The 17,613-nt window shown below is 62.1% G+C and overlaps 1 protein-coding gene across 1 annotated transcript; it reads right to left on the bottom strand.

The window, feature by feature from the left end:
• Positions 1 to 12,353: 12,353 nt before the first annotated feature.
• LSM7 (LSM7 homolog, U6 small nuclear RNA and mRNA degradation associated) lies at positions 12,354 to 17,610 on the bottom strand. The gene is made up of 4 exons (XM_045863404.3): positions 17,557 to 17,610; positions 17,383 to 17,473; positions 14,056 to 14,127; positions 12,354 to 12,628 (listed from the first exon to the last, which is right to left on the bottom strand). The coding sequence occupies exons 1-4, from the start codon at positions 17,560 to 17,562 to the stop codon at positions 12,486 to 12,488; spliced, it is 312 nt and encodes a 103-aa protein (XP_045719360.1). The 5' UTR covers positions 17,563 to 17,610; the 3' UTR covers positions 12,354 to 12,485.
• Between the last annotated feature and the right edge of the window lie 3 nt (positions 17,611 to 17,613).

Below are 17,613 nucleotides of genomic sequence, written 5' to 3'. Positions count from 1 at the left end.
GCTCCGAAGCCCGGCTGAAGGGCAGGGGGAGGCCTCGCACCCATGCAGCTCGGGACCTGTGCGGGGCTGCTCCCTCTGCCCGCAACGCCCTTCCCCAGCCTTCCCGCTGCTCGCCTCCCTCCTGACTCCCGCCTCCACCCCTTCCCTCCTCCTGGTTGTCTCCCCAGTTAAGAGACTCTGTAATTTACTGATTTATCCTCTTTATCATGTGCTCTTCCTTCTTTATTGCTCTGGCTCGGGGACGCACACAGTAGGCGTCCAGTAGATCCTGGGTGAATGACTGAGTGACCCAGTGATGCTGAGGGTGGTGGTGTTTGCTCCCAGAGGTGGGGTTTCTGAGTGGGGGAAGCGGTACCCCGATGTTCCTCTCGGCCTCTGCCCCTCCCCAAAACCACTGCTTGTCTTCTCCTTTCTGTCCTTGGCCAGCATCTTCCACTCCCTGTCCCACGGGAGCACCTGCGGAGAGCAGGGCCTCGCCTGTCCCACGTGCCGCCGTGTCCCCGGGGCACAGAGTGGGTGCTCAGCAAACGGCTGGAGTGTGCCCCTTGACCGGCGCTGCTCCCTTGCGTCCAGCAGGGTGAGGGAGGTGGGCCCAGCATCCCCAGCAGGATGCTGCGGGGGGGCGGTGTGTGAGGGGATCGTGGAAGGGGGGTGCAGCTGGGCTGGGTCGAGCCTCCCTGGGGGGTGGGGCGGTGGTACCTGGTTGCCAAGGTTACGACCACTGTGCTGGGGATGTCACCATGGAGATGGACCACCCAGGAGGAGAGCACAGCTCCAGATGGGGAAGCCACGGGAGGGGGTGGGGCACAGGGAGGTGGCCGCCTGCCCAGGGGGCTCCGGAGCCCTGGTGCGCCCCTCTGGGTGGGGGTATGCCTGGGTCACAGCTCTGCCATCTTGTGCCCTTGTGCCTGGGAACGCCAGCAGGAGCCCTTAGGTGGCAGGAATCATTTCTAAAATTAAAAGCCCTTCTCCTCTTGCCCTCTCTCTCCAGCTGCAGTCGTGGCCAGTGGAGGGGGGCTGTGGGGGCAGGTGGCCTGGTAGCCGCAGGTGTGGCCCCAAACGGCTTCCCCTCTAGAGTCATCGGTTCCTGGGGGGCAAATGTGCAGTGATTGAGGCCTTGGGCTCCAGATCCCTATCCCTGGGGTCCCTGCTGTGTGACTTTAAGCTAGTGACCTAACCTCTCTGGGCCCCGGGAGCCTTGTCTGCCCGTGGGGATAATAACAGCAAGTCCCTCTAGATTGTCCGACGACGGAATGGGCAGGTCATATCTGCACGACAGCCTGATCCACACTAAACAACAGTGAACGATAATCGACCCCGATTTACTGAGTCCACATTTCCTCACCCTGTGCGTGGTGCACTTGGGATACCGAGTCCCCCACACATGGCTCCGTCGTCCGACCGGGGAGACAGAGGGGCCGAAAACCCAGGCTGCAAGGCAGGTGTCACGGGAGGGGTGTCCAGAGTTTAGCCAAGCTGCTCCGTGAGGCGTTGCTGTCTCTGTGTCCACCTCGTTTGGCCACGTGGCCTGTGGGGGCCTGGAACCGGCTCTGGCCCCTCAGAGGAGCGCGCCCTGGACAACAGCGTCTGGGGCGCGGCAAGTGGAAGCGGGTGCCATGACGCCCATGACAGCCCTGGGATCAGCCCTCTCCCCGCCTGGGGGGCCTCCCCTTAGCTATGCCCCCCAAGGAGCTGACCAACCCTCCACCAAACACTCCACCCAGGGACCCTACTAAGGCCGGTGCCCGGTCCTGCTGCTCTCTCTGCCTGCACCCTGCCCGGCTCACCCCGGGGCCTTCCAGGCATGCCCTGTGCCTCCCACAGGTCCTGTGAGTAACAAACTTCTCTGTTTCAATTCCTCTGGGGTCCTGGGGCTCTATTTAAGAATTGTTGATTTAACAAAGTCACAATAAGGGGACAGTTTGACTGCAACAAAAGGTGAGCATGAAGATGCACTCAGGGGTGCCCGGCTGGCTCGGTCCGTCGGTAGAGCGTGCGACTCTTAATCTCAGGGTTGTGAGTTTGAGCCCCATGTTGGGCGTGGCAATTACTTAAATCAATAAAATCTTAAAAAAAAAAAAAAGGAGGCATTCAGACTTTTTCTGAAGGGAAGTTGGGAGCCATAGAGGGTTCTAGGCAGGGAGCGTGAGGTTTGACTTTGTGTGGCCACGTGGGAGGAGTCTATGTACAAAAGCCAAGAACTTTAAGAAATGTCCCCTGAACATGTGACACCCCCCACAGAGCAAGTTCTTCTTTCAGAGTGGAATTCACCACCCACCATTAACAAACACACTCTGCTCTGATACACAGAGAAATTAATAGCCCCCTGCAGATCCCAAGAGAACTGCTTGTTTATGATAACTTCTTGTTATGGAAATTTTATTTTTTTTCTTGTTTAAGTAGGTTCTACACCCAGTGTGGGGCTCGAACTCACGACCCTGAGATCAAATGTCGCACGTTCCATGGACTGAACTGGCCTGGAAATTTTCAAACACAAGCAAAAGCTGAGGGCATCATACAGCGAACTCCTATGGACCCATCACCCGTGGGCCCTCGGGCTTCATGAGGACCTCTCAGCTCTCCCAGACAGACGTCGCTGCAGATCCCTGACATGTGCAATTTTGTCCACGTCTAAAATATAAGGACTTAAAAAAACAACAACAAACCAAATCCAACAATTCCATTATCATCCTTTAAAAAATTAACAGTCATTCCTGAATATTCTCCAATGTCCAGCCAGTGCCCAGTTGCCCTGATTGTCTTGTAAAACACTTTCACTTTGTTCAAGTTGGGGTCCAAATTCAGTCCATTTGTCGCCGTCGGTCAATGCATCTCTTGTAAGGAACAGGGTCTCCCCGCGTCTGACCCTCTCTGTTTCTGTCTCCCCTCCAGCAACGTATTTGTTGAGGAGACCAGTCCCTTCAGATTCTGCTGACCATTTGTCCAGGTCTCGCTCTTACCCCGGAGTACTTGGCATCTTACCCGGATCACAGCGTTCACTGAGACAGATGCGGTCCCCGCCTCGCAGAGCCTCCAGGCGAGTGGGACCAACTGTGTAGATGCCAACGGCAGCTGAGGATCAAGGGGGCTGTTTTGGAAGGACAGCCAGAGAGTCTCCCATGGAGCAACAGCCTGAAGGAAGTGGGGGATGAGGTTTGTGAGCATGTGGGAGGAAACATGCTCAGGAGCTCGAACGGCATGTGCAAAGGTCCTGAGGCAGGAGCGAGAACAATGCACTGTAGCAGGGAGGCCACGGTGGCTAAAGTGCAGTGGAGTGAACACGGCCGAGGGGAGATGGGGAGTGTTCTCTACTCCTCTGTTTTCTGGGCGCTGGGGTTGGTGTTACTGGTTCCTGAAATGCTTCAGGATAGATTCTTTTTTTTTTTTTTTTTAAAGATCTTCATTTATTTATTTGACACAGAGAGACATAGCGAGAGAGGGAACACAAGCAGGGGGAGCGGGAGAGGGAGAAGCAGGCCTCCCGTGGAGCAGGGAGCCCGACGCGGGGCTCCATCCCAGGATCCTGGGATCAGGACCCGAGCCGAAGGCAGACGCCCAACGACTAAGCCACCCAGGCGCCCCTAGGATAGATTCTGAATGGAGGTTTGTCAGCACTTGCTGATGGATGGGATGTTCAGGGAGGGGGGCATCAAGGGTGACCCCGAGGTGTGCGGCCTGAGCAAGTGGGGGGAATTGTGGGGATAGATCCTGGGGCCAGGACGGCTGGGCAGGTGGCAGGGGAGAAAGAAAGTGGAGCCCCAGCTTGGGGTGTGTGAATTTGGGAGGCCACGTGGACCCTCGAGTGGGTGCGGCCCTGGTGTTGGGGGGAAGGCAGGGGACTCAGCTTCTCAGCAACAGGGTGGGGGCCTCCCAGCACGCCAGGAATGCTCTCTGCCTCCAGCTCTACCTGCCCAGGTGAGTACTGGTCCCTGCCCGCCGGGGTGGGCAGCGGCCAGTGTGGGGCGGGCGGGCACCGGCGGGCGGCGGAAGGGGCCCCAGAGGGCTGAGCCGGTCTTGGCGGCGGGGGGCAGGCAGGCAGAGGCTCCGGCTGCATGGCATCCCTTTCCTGAGAGCCGGCGCCGACCCCCAGAGGCCTGCAGGCCCGCGGTCGGGAAAGTCGGAGGCCTGGTCCGGAAACACTCCGGAACGAGCGCGGGAGCCCGCGGACAAGCCCAAGCGGGCAGACAGGGAAGGCCGGAGACCCTGACCACATGAGGAAGAAAAGACACAGAAACCCCTGCCCCGGGAGGAGTTCCTCCTCCCCTTGGAAAACGATTAACGACTGGCCACGAGCCCTGAGCCCAGCGCCACTCTCCCCCGAGCCCACGGGCTGCACGTGTCCACATCCTCTCGCCTTAATAAGCTTTCCTGCCTGCACGGCTCATCCTCCGTGCGGCGTCCCCCCTCGAATCCTTCCTCGCAACGAGACTCTGAGCCTCTGGTGACATCCTGGGTCGGGTCGGGCATGGTTGGTCGAGGGCTCAGGGCCGGGACCACCCAGCCCCGCCCCGGACAGCATGTGCCTGGTGCGCCGGCTGACGTCACCGCGTGTGGGGACACCCCGTCGTTGGTGGGTCGCCCCCGGCGCCTCCCTTGTGCTGGAGAGCCGCTGGTTCAGCGCTCCTCCTCTGCTCGCTCGCTCTCTCCTCTACCTGGGGAACCGGCCAGTCCGGGAGCATTTACGAGAGACCCATTTCCAGCCCTGAGGAAGAGGGGGACGCTCGCTCCTTCCCGCCGGAAAGCACTCAGGGGACCGGGATTTTTGAGCTGTGTCTGTGAGGGTCACCGCAGAGCTCCCTAGCGAGGGACCCCGCCCAACGAGATCTTCCCCTGTGGGTTTGCCTCCATCACCTCCTAACTGAATTCGGCCCAAACATTTCAGGGGTCCAGGGGTAAACGGGAGATGGGGGTTAATTCCATGTGGCCTGGCTGCAAGATAGAAGCTTGTCAGACAAGAACCACTGACCAATCCTGGGGACCCCCCCACCCCCGTCCCAGTGGCCACTGCCTGTCCCTGACTGGTGGGAGGCATCCTAGTGTGATCTTGGAGTCATGAGGACGTCCACCCCGGGAATCATCCGACATCGTTCCTGTGGGGTCTGCAGGAAGGCCGGCGCTCCCGGGCGCCAGGATGAGGTGCGTGCCCGGGGACGCAGGGCTGGCCAGGGTGGCACACGGCATGCCAGTCCCCGCCGCGAAGGCTCGGTGGGGAACCTCCCGGCACAGAGTTGGCCCTCCTGAGGGTAAAAGGGACCCTTGCTGATCTGGAAGCCGCTCCACTGTGCAGAGCTAGCCTTTCCCTGAAGACCGTGGGAGGCTCCATGTCCATCCCCGAAGACTCACCCCTGGGTCGAATCCGAAACACTGCGACCAGCTCCTATTGGGCAGCTTAAAATGGAAGCTGCGTATCCACTTTTGTAACCCTGCTTGGCCCAGTGTAAGCTGGAGGGCGGGGAGGTCCGGCCAGAAGAGCGTAGTCTTCCCTGTAAGCCCACACTGCATACGGAGACCCCTATGTCCTGGCCTTCACGGCCCCCTGGGGCGATCCCACAGATGCAAGTCTCCAGAGAGGGATTGCTGTCTTGCCCCCTCGGGAACAGCCTAAGACTGAGGGGACACCCCATGCGTCCAGCCCCAGCTGGAGCCACGAGTCCCCTGCCTCACCAACTCCCTGTCCCCGTTAGCGGAGCAGAGTCGGAAGGAGCCCCCTGCCTGCTTCCCAATGTGGCAACGTGGCAGGGGGCCTCCAGGAGGGACCAGAGTACACCCCCTCTTCCGAGCCAGAACAATGCCCCGAGTGTCTGGGTTGTTTCTCTGAGGACCCGGACACATTCACGGAGGACTTCACGGGCCTGACCCAGACGTCCGATCTCACCCGCAGGGGCCCTGGGTCGTCGCTCTCACCCTCTGCTGGAACCTGGGGGGCTTCTGCCTCTGGGCGGGAGCGCAGACCTGTGCAGGTGCCCTCCACGCCGTCCCACCCCACGTGCACCCGCTGGGGTCGGCGGCGGGACCTCAGACGGACCCCAGGGGGGGCCGTCAGCCTGGGCAGCAGGGCCTGGCCCTCGGGGAGGACATGAAGGGGCGAGTCATCAAGCCAGCGACCCAGGTGGGAAACCCTGCCCTCCTCCCTGACTTCCCACTCTGGACCCCAAACTCCTGACCTGCTGCATCGTTGGGGGGAGGCAGAGCCAGAATCGAAATAGCTCGCCCAACCTCTGTCTTGGTGGAGAAATCACCTCGCGGCTCCTGAACTTTGGGTCGGTGCCAGAACGTCCAGGCCTGGTCTTGGGAAGAGATTCTCTGTCCACCCGGGGAGCCCCTCTTAGCCCCCCGGGGGCTCGGGGCCTCCTCCCGGCCAGCCGAGGAGCCGAGGAACTCCGGCTTGGGCTCTTTCCCCGCAGGGACGGGATGCGGTTAATCTCCACGTGGGCAACGAGGGGACCCCAGGACGGGCTAACTTTGTAACGCCGGCTGAAACTGCTTTAAAGGACAAGAGTAACTACCCCGGCAAACGCCAGCACCCCATTAAGCCTGAACCCCAGCGAGGCCTCCAGCCCGTAACAGACACGTTCCTAAAGCACAGCGTCCTGGTGCCGGGCCGATCTCCCTGCAGGACCCCATCCTGCCCGTTCTGGAAGCAGGCGGGGAGTACCGGGTGGCCCAGGACCCCCGGGCAGCCAGCGGGGCTACCATCCCCTCCACCCCATCGTGCCTCATCCCTGCGCTGGCAGTCCAGACGCCTGACCCAGTCCTCCATCTCCGACGCGTTCTTCTGCGTGGCCGCACACCCAGAATCTCCATACGGCTGCTGGCGGCTCAGGCGCTCCGCGTGGCCACGTGACTCGGCAGTGACCCCGCACGGTCCTGCCACAGGGCTCCAGTCCCCCCCGCCTGGCGATGCTCTTGCCAGAGAACTCGGGGAGCCCCCCCACCCCGGCAGCCTGTGGATGACCTGCTCCTCTGTCGCCCCTGCCAGGAAGAACCAGGGCAGTGAGCTGCCCCGACCCAGGCCCAGATTCCCAAAGAAGGTCCCGCCTGGGCCACGTCCTGACCCCGGGAAGACGGGCACTTTCTGTGGAGCGCAAGGAAGCCACATCAGGCCCAGGCCGGCCGCGGACAAAGCGCAGCTCAGGAGGTTTCTAGGGCGGGGAGGCTTTTGCAGGGTCTGGATTCCGGGGTCCGGGTCACTAGCCAAAGCCCCGTAGGAGGTTTTAAGAGGCCCAGACACCAACCTGCTTGAACAGAAGGGCAAACAATGGAGAGCCTGCCCGCCACAGCCCTGCGCTGGGAACGCCTGACCTTGAAAAGCCCTTTGCCTTATTCGGGGCCGAAGGGCAAGGGGTAGCTCAAGGGTACTTACTCGAGGACTGGGGCGGCGTGTGGCCGGCCGATGGAAGTGGGTTTATAGAAGAAGGACCTCTGCTAGCGGCGGGTGCCCCGCACCAGGCCCTCCGCGCCCGAGGCTGGGCTCCATCCCCGGACCCGGGCCTTGGGACTAGGGAGGTGCCAGAGAGCGGACATGTCCCGGACTCGAAGCAGGGGCCTCCTTGTCCTCCATGCCCGCACTGCCATCTGCAAGGAAAAGGGACTTTACAGCCAAGAGCTCCCCCTGCCCCACCCCCCGGAGACCACGATCTCCCGTGAGCGGAGCCAACAGAAGTAGGGGACATGTCATTGTCCCCGCACTGTGCACGGAGGAGGTGGAGGGAGGCCTCCAGGTCCTTGGGGCGGCCACTAAACCCAGCCCTGACGCCTCCCGCGGGGGCGCCGTGTTCTCCCGGCTCCCAGGCCTTTCACGCTGCACCCTCTCCCTGGCCCTTTCCTGGCCACACTCCCCGTTCTGGTGTCTGCACCCCATATCCTCAGGTTCCTGACAAAACGCATCTCACCTGCCTCAGCCAGGTAAACCTCCAGCTGGTGGTGGACGGCAACCCCGAAGGACACCCCGAAACACGGCCCACACCCACGACATCTGCTGCTCCCCACTGTCCCTCCAGGGCTCCGAAAACCTGGATGGCAGGGACCTCTGGACCCCCATGCAGGCCAGTGTCCCACCTCGGTGGGAGGTCGTCACGGAAGACGGACCGTCGCCCGGTCCTTGAGGGGAGCGTCAGAGGAGGTGGCCAGGTAGGTTCTAAGAGGACGTCCGGAGGCCAGCCAAGGGGGGACCAGAGGCCGGTCCTGACAGCACCCCACAGGAAGCCGGGTCAAACCAGACAGGCCCCAAACCGAGGAGGCCCTGACCCAGTAAGGGAGAAAGATGCAAAACCTGCCCCCAAAATCCCCTCCCCGAGTCACAAATATCCCCGCCTCGTTCGTGGTTTGGTCCTAGACAGATCCACACCCCCACTGTCCCTGGAGACCCCCACTCTCATGGCTGCGGAGCACGCTCGCTTTCCTAAACTCCCACTGGCTCGGCTCAAACACTGTTTGTCCTTGAAAATTTCTCTCGAGGAGACCAGGAGCCTCCGGCGACACCTTTTGGACGGGCCAGGTCGAGGCCTCAGGACCCAGGGTCTCCCCAGTGCACCGGGCCACGGTTCCTAGTCTAACGGGGGAGGCAGTGGGGGGACTGTTCCTGCAGGTGGTGTGGCTCTGGGGGGCTTGGTGCTGGGAGCAGCCGGTCCAGGGGGCCGACCCCGAGCTCAAACCACAACCCCGAGGATGCGAGGACCGGCCCCCTCCGCCTGCAAACTCACCCCACGTGCAAAAGGCCCTTACATCTGGGTCCTCGACTGAGCCCTCTCCGGGTTCACGGGCCAGGAGACCTGGACACCAGCCGCACTGGACGCCCGGGGGGCTTCGGGCTCTGCAGCAGACGGCCCCATGCTACTCGGCAGCCTCCGGGTCCTTTTGCTGGTGCTTGGGGCTCGGAGGGAGGTCTCCCTTGGCTGTTGGCAGCAGGAGGGCCCCTGCAGCGTGAGAATGAGGGGACCAGCTCCCTCCGCACTCCTGCGGCCAGGGCGGGTGGGGCAGGTGGTTACCTTCTTTCCCTGTGCGCCCCCCCGGCCCCCGACATGCGTGTCACCCGTCCCGCTTGGGCCTCCGTGACAGGCCTCGGCGGTGTTAGAGCACAGAACGGGTCGGGGAGAGGGTGCTGGAGGCGGCCCACCACGGGGGCCTCAGCGTCCTCCTCGGGAAGCGGGGTAATGACAGCGTCTGGGGGAGGCCCGCGCCAACCAGGAGGCGTGCGTTGGCCCATCCGCTACCAAGCTGGTGCATCAGGCAGCTGGGGCGGGGCTGACCGTGAGCAACGTCAGGATCCTGTCCACCTTCGGAAGCCTCCAGAATCCGCCTTGGGGCGGTGTCCTGGGGACCTCTGGCTGCTCTGGGCTCCCGCCAGGGCCTGGCCCTCCCTCTGCGTGGGCTGGGGCCGCCGACACCGTCTCCCAGAACGGGACCTTGGCCGACAACACCCAAGGCCTCTCGGCCAGCACCCGGAAGCCGTGGGCCGTGGTGACCGTGTGCACGTGGAGCAGGGCCAGCCCCTGGTCCGGCGGCCGCAGCGCCCGCCCCGTGTGCGGAGGTCGGTGCAGGCTGCGGCCCGGGAGCTCAAAGGGCGGGATCCGGGCAGGGGTGAGGGGGAAACCTCCCCGGGGCATGATGCCAGCCTGGCCGGCTGGCTGGCTGGGCGGGCAGGCGGCCGGGGACTTATACCCGGGCCAGGAGGGCGGGAGGATGGGATCCAGTGTCGCCTGCCAGGCTGTCTTGCCCTCATTCCGTCCCCCCGCCCGCTCTGCCTCTGCTGTCTCCCCACGTCTCCCCCTGCGTCTCCCCGCTCCTGGCCTTCTCTTCCCCAGGCTCCTCGTGAAATATTAAAATTTCAATATAATATTAAATATTCAATCTCTCCTTGTGAGATGTTAAAACATTAACAAGAGGCTAATACCCTCCTCAAGCACCATCTTCGCTTCCAGGTCGGCACGATCCTTCCAGACCTTTCTCTATGCATTTAAAAGCACAGAGACACGAGGCCTTCTTAACCACTATTGTCTTGAGTAAATGGGGTCAGAGCACAGCAAGTCTTGGAGGCCTGTCGCCGTGTCACCAACACCCCCGAGCTCAGTGGCATCCGACTGCTTTTCCTCGTGACTGTGGTTGGCTGCAAGTTCTTCTGCTGCCATCACCTGGGCTGACTCGGGGGGCCTCCCACCCCCGCAGGGGCGCCTGCGCCGGGAGTGTGAGACCCACACAGGGTCGCGGCGGGTGGTGCTGGCCGTCGGCCTGCGGTCAGCGGGCCCAGCTTCCTTCCGTTGTGGTGCACGTCGCAGGGGGGAGGTGGACACTGCAAGGCTCCTTCCACCATATCCTGATCCTCAAAGCAAGTGTCGGGGTTCTGAGGGGTGCGGACTCCCCCTCTTGCTGGGGAGAATGTGTGACTCCATTTCATCGACCCCCGTGTGGAGAGATCTTCCTCTTCACACAAAGTTGCTCCTCACTTGGCCGGAGGAAACTGAGTTTATGTTGCAGATCCCCTGGTAATGGGCAGCTAGGTTATTTCCAGTCTTTTACAAACCAGGTCAAACGGACTCTCTAGGGCAGATGCGGTTAAGTGGGGTAGACCCGTTTTATCCCCCTTTCTGGGGAGTTCTGCCTGAGCCCCCAGGGCCGAGGTCTCCCTCTTTTGAGGGTCCCAGAGCATTCTGTTCTCATTTTCAGACGTGAACACGAAGCTTTGTGCTCTTTACCAACTCCCCACATGGCTGTGACCCAGCGCCTGGCCTCAGAGTCACTATGTGATGTTATTCCCTGAACTTGAGAAGGAGTGGGACCTCGGAGAGGTGGGGACACGTCCTCTAAGCCACGCAGCCACGGAGGGAGGAGACTTGAGCCCCACACTTCGTGGCTGCAGGGGGCAGCTTTTGCCCTCACCCGCTTGCTGAGGGGATGGGGAGGACGAGGAGCAGTCCAGAGCTCAGGGGTGTACAACGGTGGGGCAGGGGGCTACCAGGGCCAAGCCTCACTTGGTCTGCGAGAGAAGCTAGGGACTGGAAGCCAGGCTGCCCTATTTTGGCCCCCGGCTGCCCCCGGGGCTCTAATGAGGTCTCATTGGCCTCTAACATCTTGCTGCACGCCCCTCCCCCCACCTTGGGGTCAAGGCTTCTGGGCCAACTCAGTTGTGACCCCAAGGTCTTGGCATCAGGCTTTGTGCCTTGGCCTCAGACCGGGCAGGCTCGGTGTGTGAGTGAGCAGACGCCCCAGTGCCCGGGAGCTCGGCCCCTCCCCCACATGGCCTCCCTGGCCGAGTCCAGACCCCCGACTGTCAAATGGGCACCAGGGACTGGATGCTGATTCTAGGTCACAGCCTTCCCCGAGGGCTGCCGCCTGCAGCTAGCCCCGTGGCCGTCCCCTCCTCCCCACCTGCCCAGCTGCTGAGGATTTGGCTCCGGGATGAGGCCTCTGATAAGGGAGCTGGTGGAGGCAGGGCCAGGCGGCAGGGAAAGCAGGACAGGGGGATGAGGAGCGTGCGTAGGGGTTGGCCACGTGGCTGATAACGAATTCCCAGCCCCAGCAGCGAACACTGCCCACAGCCACGAACCCAGATCCCCGTGATAAGCTGGAAGCCGGCTGGCTTCAGTTTCTTTGCGTGGCAATGCCCGGCAGATAGCACATGCGCCCACCTGGCCCGCGTTGAGCCCTGGTCCCGCCTGCTGCCAGCCTCTGGCACGTCCCCCACTGGCAGTGAAGGGGTTAGGGGCCACAGATCCTCTCTGCCCTCCTGGGTGACAAACTAGGCAGATAAGCCTGCTCCCGTGGGGGTCGTGGGGGTCCTAACAAGTATGTGGAGTTTAGAGAACAAAGGTCAGGGAAAACCTTTTCTGACCAGTTTGAGGACAGGACACGCACGGGCACCCCTGAGGATGGTCTGCAGACGGCCAGGGAGGGCGGGGGTCTGCAGGACCCTCAGGGGGCCGCTGGGGTGGGACTGAGGGGAGGAGAGAAGCCGCAGGGCCCAGCCCAGATGAAGTTCTGGCTGCTTTGTTCTTGTGTGGACCCAGGAGGTCCTGGTTTTAGGGGAGCCTGCTGGCTAGCGTCAGGGGGCACTGAAAGGACAAAGCAGAAGCAGGGACGGGCCGCTGGGGCCTTCCCGCTGACGCGTGTGGCCCGTCTACCCTCCCAGAATCACAGGCTGGCCTGGGGGGGGTCCACACCTGCCACAGCGCTCCAGCCTCACCCTCCCTGTGCCCTGGCGCAGACGGCCCGGGCCCCAGGCATCTCTGAACACCCCCGGGTCCCAGCACACACCGTGGCTGGCCCTTGACAAACTCTGGCGGGCCAAACCCAATCCCTGGGAGCAGGTTCTGCCAGAAAACCAAGGCTAAAAGCAGGGTTCTGGGGCTCCAGGACACTTGAGGTTTGCAGTTTTATTAAGAAAACAAAACAACCTATATAAAAAGGAGAGTTCCGTTCCTGTGGTGGCACGTGATGCAGGGGAGGGCAGCTCCGAGTCCTCCGGCGGCCGAGGCCCGAGCCTCCGGCCGCTAGGCATCCTGCTGCTGGATGAAGGGGTTGGGGATGGCCTCCATGCCGTCCTGCGGGCAGATGAGCACCACGGAGGTGCCCCTGCACACCACCAGGCCCAGCTGACGCGTGTCCTCCGTGAGCTTGTACTGGTCGTCGGGGTCTGCGGAGCAAGAGGGAGGGGCGGGAGTGAGACGGCCCCCAGGTGGCTCCCAGACCCGAGGGGACACGGCGTGCCGATGTGGTGGGGAGGGCGTGTGGCTCTAAGGACCCAAATCAAAGGGCACTGCCAGCTTGGGTGACAGGCCAAGGGCCTCGCCCTACTCCCAAAGCCCAGACATGGGGCCCTTGTCTCTGAGGCGACCCACGGACCACGGGGGCCCGGAGGAGCTCTGGCGACAGCGGTCCACACGTGCCCTTCTTCTACAAGGAAAGCACAGCATGGGGGATGCTGGGCCTGACACTAACTGGGGACCCTGGCACCTGAGCCAGCAGAGCTCCTGAGACCATGTTAGGATGAGCAGCTGGAAGAAAAATCAGTCTGGGACTCCCAGCTCCTGCAAAAATCTCAAAGCCCCGTGGGGCAGGTCCACTGGCGGTTAAGGGTGGGATGAGAGGCCCCCACGGAAGTGACGGAGGCTGAAAACCTCGACCACTTTTGCAGTATGCTGGGGGGAGGCCAGGCGGTCCCGCGCGCCAGAGGCCAGATCTGGGGCACGAGATCGTGCAGAGTAACCACTGTCCTGGGCCTGACCCCTCCCGGAACCCACGAGGGGGCTGTTCTGGGGCTGAGACAAGATGGCACAGACCCTACCACAGGCGAGGCTGCCCTGGGAGGAGCAGGCTCCTGGGGCCACGTGGCCTGGCGTGCTTCCACTTCTGGGGTTTTCCCTACGGGCCCATGTGGTGGGGCTGTCCTTGCACAAAGGAAGAAATCATCTGGCCAAGGGGGCCGGGCTGGGATCCCAGCATGGGTGGCCAAGCAGGGCGTCTGGGCGGACCCAGACAGGAGAGAAGAAACTGAGGGCAAAGCAAGAGGCCTGGCGGCACTGGCCATTCAGCCGTGACCATGCTTCCCCCACCAAGAGACCTCTTTGGTGGCCCTGTGAATTTGTCACCAGAGTAACAAAGAGAGTCCCCGAGAGCCAGGACCCTGCCTCCCTCCCAGGTCTGGGTGTCCCCTGAGGCGTAACAAAGAGAGTCCCCGAGAGCCAGGACCCTGCCTCCCTCCCAGGTCTGGGTGTCCCCTGAGGTGTAACAAAGAGAGTCCCCGAGAGCCAGGACCCTGCCTCCCTCCCAGGTCTGGGTGTCCCCTGAATGCCTCAGGCGGACTGAGCTGCAGATCGTGTCGGCAGATGGGCAGGTGCCGGCCCAACCACTGTACGTTGCTGCGCAGGCTCTGGGGACTTGGGGTGACAGGGACCAGGACCCTCTGTTAGCAGCAGAGGGTCCACGTGGGGACAGCAGGAGACGAGGGAGACCAGCTATCTGGTTCACAAGCACCGTGTCCCTCACACAGGGGCAGCTCGGTGGGTCTGGGGCAGTAAAAAGGGCCCAGCGAGGAGCTTCCGAGCCCCACGGCGTGCTCACCTCTCATGTACTCCACGGTGCCGTCAAGCACGAGATTGAGCAGTGGGTCGAACCCTTTCAGGATGCCGCTGGCTTGGAGGCACCACCGAGGAGAGAAACGGAAAGGCGCTAGATAAGCAGTTGTTCTGGGGACAGGTGCACAGAGACAGGCTCACCCCCAGAAGGTGCAGATGTGGGGAGCAGCCTCTGCAGGGACGGGAGAGAAGGGGCACCGGGAGGGAAGTGAGGGAGGGGCTCCAGGAGGGGAGCCATGAGGACGACCCCAAACCACCCAGACCACAACGTGGTCGCAAACGTCTCCTGCAAAGGGCCAGCTGGTGCACGTTTCAACTGTGTGGGCCCCGTGGTCTCCACAGCAACTACTCCGCGCTGCCTTCCTGGGGCGAGGCAGCCAGAGGACATGGAGACACTCAGGTGAGGCTGTGCCACGATAAAACTTTACTTACGGGTACAGAAACGTGCAATAATCGTCTCATTTTTTCAAATATTTAGAATTGTTAAAAACTGTGCCCAGCTCACGAGCCATGGCCTACGCCCACACGGAAAGGAGTGGTGCACCGACCGGCGCTGCCGTGTGATGCGCCCTGAAAGCACCCCCCGCAGCTGCTCAGGCCTCCCCATCCCAGGCACAGCTGGTGGAAGCAGGCATCCCCCCGAGTCACTGCAGCTGTAGGGTCTGCACCGAGAACGGGGCTGGACGTGACCGGCAGCCCCACTGGTGTAGGGTGCGGTCTGCAAACTACAGCCCGTGGGCCAAAACCAGCAGAGGCACTTCTCTGAGTGGCTTGGCCGGCTCACAGCCGCGGTCACGTGCTGACGCGCGGTCTGTGGCTGTTTTCCTGCTCCAGGGGCAGACGTGACAGCTGCAACAGAGACGGTCTGGCCGACAAAGCTGAAAACACCCCGTCTGGCCCTTTGGGAAAACGTCTGCCAGCCTGACTTGCTGGGCTGGAGCCCCTGGCTCTGTGGCTTCCTCTCTCCCTGCTTGCAAAACAAAGGTCACGAGGACACCCGATGGGGTTATGAGCAGTGGGCACCTGTGGGTCTGTCCTCCCCAGTGGGGCACAAGCCAATGTCCCCCACCCCAGTGACCACCTGTGGGAGGGGACCTGTGAATATGATGGGACGTCATTCCTGTAAGTGGGTTATAGGACGAGGAAGACGAAGGAATCTGCAGATGTGATTAAGGTCCCAGAACCAGCGCACTTTCAGCTCCTCTAAAGAGAGACTATGCTCGGTGGGCCTGACCTGATCAGATAAGCTGTTAAGGGAATAGGAATTTTGTAAAAGAAGAAACTGGAAGCATGGGAAGGATTTTCCTGCTGGCCCCGAGGGAGCAAACTGCCATGCTGGGCACAGGCTGGCAGGCAGCCTCTAAGAGCCGCGAGTCCCTGGACACCTGCATTAGGACACGGGGACCCCAGTCCTACAGCCACAGGGAACTGAATTCTGCCAACAACCAGCAGGGCGGGAGGAAGACCCTGGGCCTGAGACAAGGCTCCTAGACGCTCCTTTACTGCAACCTGTGAGACCTGGAGCCCCAGACACCCAGACTCCTTCCTTACAGACGCCACACGACAGTAAATTCGTGTTGTTCAAGCTGCTAAAGTGGCGGCAACTTGCTATGCGGCATAGAAGGCCCATACAAGCACCCTGAGGAACAAGAGCTGCGTCTCGTTCTCGTGTCCGAGAGCCGGCGCGGTGCAGACAGAGCAAACATTCGTTCAGGTTTGAATTCTCACTGCTGCCAGCCACCTACACTTGCAGGCACCACACTCTTAACCCCACCAGTGCCACCCAATCACCCGCAGCTCGGGATCGCTGTCTCAGGAAACACACTGAAGATCAAAGAGGCAGCTGAAGAAATGAAATGTTGCTCGAGGGCTTGCTGGTGTCAGGAACCATGCTAAGCATGCCTCCAACCCTGTAGCCCTCAAGGCCCGGTGAGGTCGGCGGAGTGAAGAAATGAAGAAAGAGCCCTACGGAAGGTAAGCTGCCCAAAGTCCCACAGGCAGTGTGCCAGAGAGCTGGGGCTCTGACCCCAGAGCCTAGGCTGAGGGCGGCCGCCACGCCCAGGCCACGCTGCCTATAAGCATGAGCAACACCGGGCCTCGTTCCTGCCCTCTCCTCACCACGTTTCAGGGGAAGATGCAGGGTTCAGTGTCCTGTTTACCTGCATAAAACGGGGAACCATGACAGACGGTACTAGGAGCTTACACCAAAGGGGCGTGGCCCACGGTGGCGGGTCGGGGAAGGCTTCCCGGAGCAAGAACCTTGAGCTGAGAGCAGGAAAATGACTCTGGAGTTAACCTCAGGCCCCAAACGGAGTCACCTGTGCCAAACCAACACTGAAGACCTAACCTAACTGCAGCTTCAGCTCTCCCAGAGCCGCAATCTCAACCAATCGATGTGGGATTTCCGGCAGGCGCTAGGGAGCTGATCTTCCTGACACACCTCCACCATCCCCCCAGGAGGGTGACCATGCCGGGAACAATCCACTCTGCCTGTTCCTGCAGCCTCCTGCCTACAAAAACCTCCCGGCCCGTATGGCTCCGGGAGCGCCCGTCCGGCTACGTGGGATGCTGTCTGACTCGGGATTAGCTGAAAAAGCCACCAAGGTCTTCTACTGCAACACCGGTGGCGGCGAGTCAGAGCTCACAGGAGCACTGAGGCAGAGCCACTTCACAGCCCTGCGGTAGCTGAGGGCTCACGTGCTCCTCAGAGACACACAGGCTGTCCTTTCCCCTCCGACGGCGCGGAGCCTGGAGGGGCTGAACGGCGCACGAGGAGAGTCCATCTGTGTTTAGCAGGTCCGTCTGGTCCACACTTAAGAGACCGGCTGTAGGGCCGCGGTCTCAACCGCGGAAGGCCCGGTTGCGTTGTCAAACCTCAGGGATGCTCCTGGCATCTAGGGGCATCCAGGGTTGCTGCTCAGCAGCCCCGAGCGCCCCGGACGGCCCTCGCAACCAGAGCCCTCTGGCCCCAAGCCACGAGCGCGGAGCCCCAGGAGCCCGGCTGCAGGGGCATCGGTGACCAGCTGGGGCAGCTGTCCGCGGAGGACTCGGGGAGAGGAGCGCACAGCAGGCCAGGCGGGATCCCAGGCCCGGCTGCACCAAGCGGCTCTGCGTTGTTCGGACCCCTTCCCGTGCCTCGGTTTCCCCGCGTGCGCAACGCGAGGCACAGCCCCGAAGCCCTCGGCGGAGTAGGAGGCTGGCTCGAGTTCCCCGAGCAAAGCGCTCAAGGCGGCGCCCAGGCATCCGCCACCGTCCTCTCCTCCGCCGTCGCTCACCCGCGACCGCTTACGGGGTGCGGGCGGCGGGGTCTCACCTTCGCGGCCTCCCTGAAACTTCACCCGAATCGTCTTGTCGATGTACTTAGACAAGTCCAAGATGCTCTCTTTTTTCTTCTTCTCTTTGTCCTGCAGGGGAAGCAGAGCGCGTGAGGCGCAGAGCGCGGCCGGGTCCCACGCCGCCCGCCCTGCCGGCCCCGCCGCGCGCTCACCGCCATCTTGCCGCACCGCGCCGCTCTGCGCAGGCGCCGCCGCGCGCCCTTTGACCC

Source organism: Mirounga angustirostris, unplaced genomic scaffold (genome assembly GCF_029215605.1).
Source record: "Mirounga angustirostris isolate CCGP_5_RB_7025 unplaced genomic scaffold, mMirAng1.0.hap1 SCAF_1, whole genome shotgun sequence".
Lineage (NCBI taxonomy): Eukaryota > Metazoa > Chordata > Mammalia > Carnivora > Phocidae > Mirounga > Mirounga angustirostris.
Note: the sequence above shows the minus strand (reverse complement) of the source record. Positions and strands in the feature narration are given on the sequence as shown.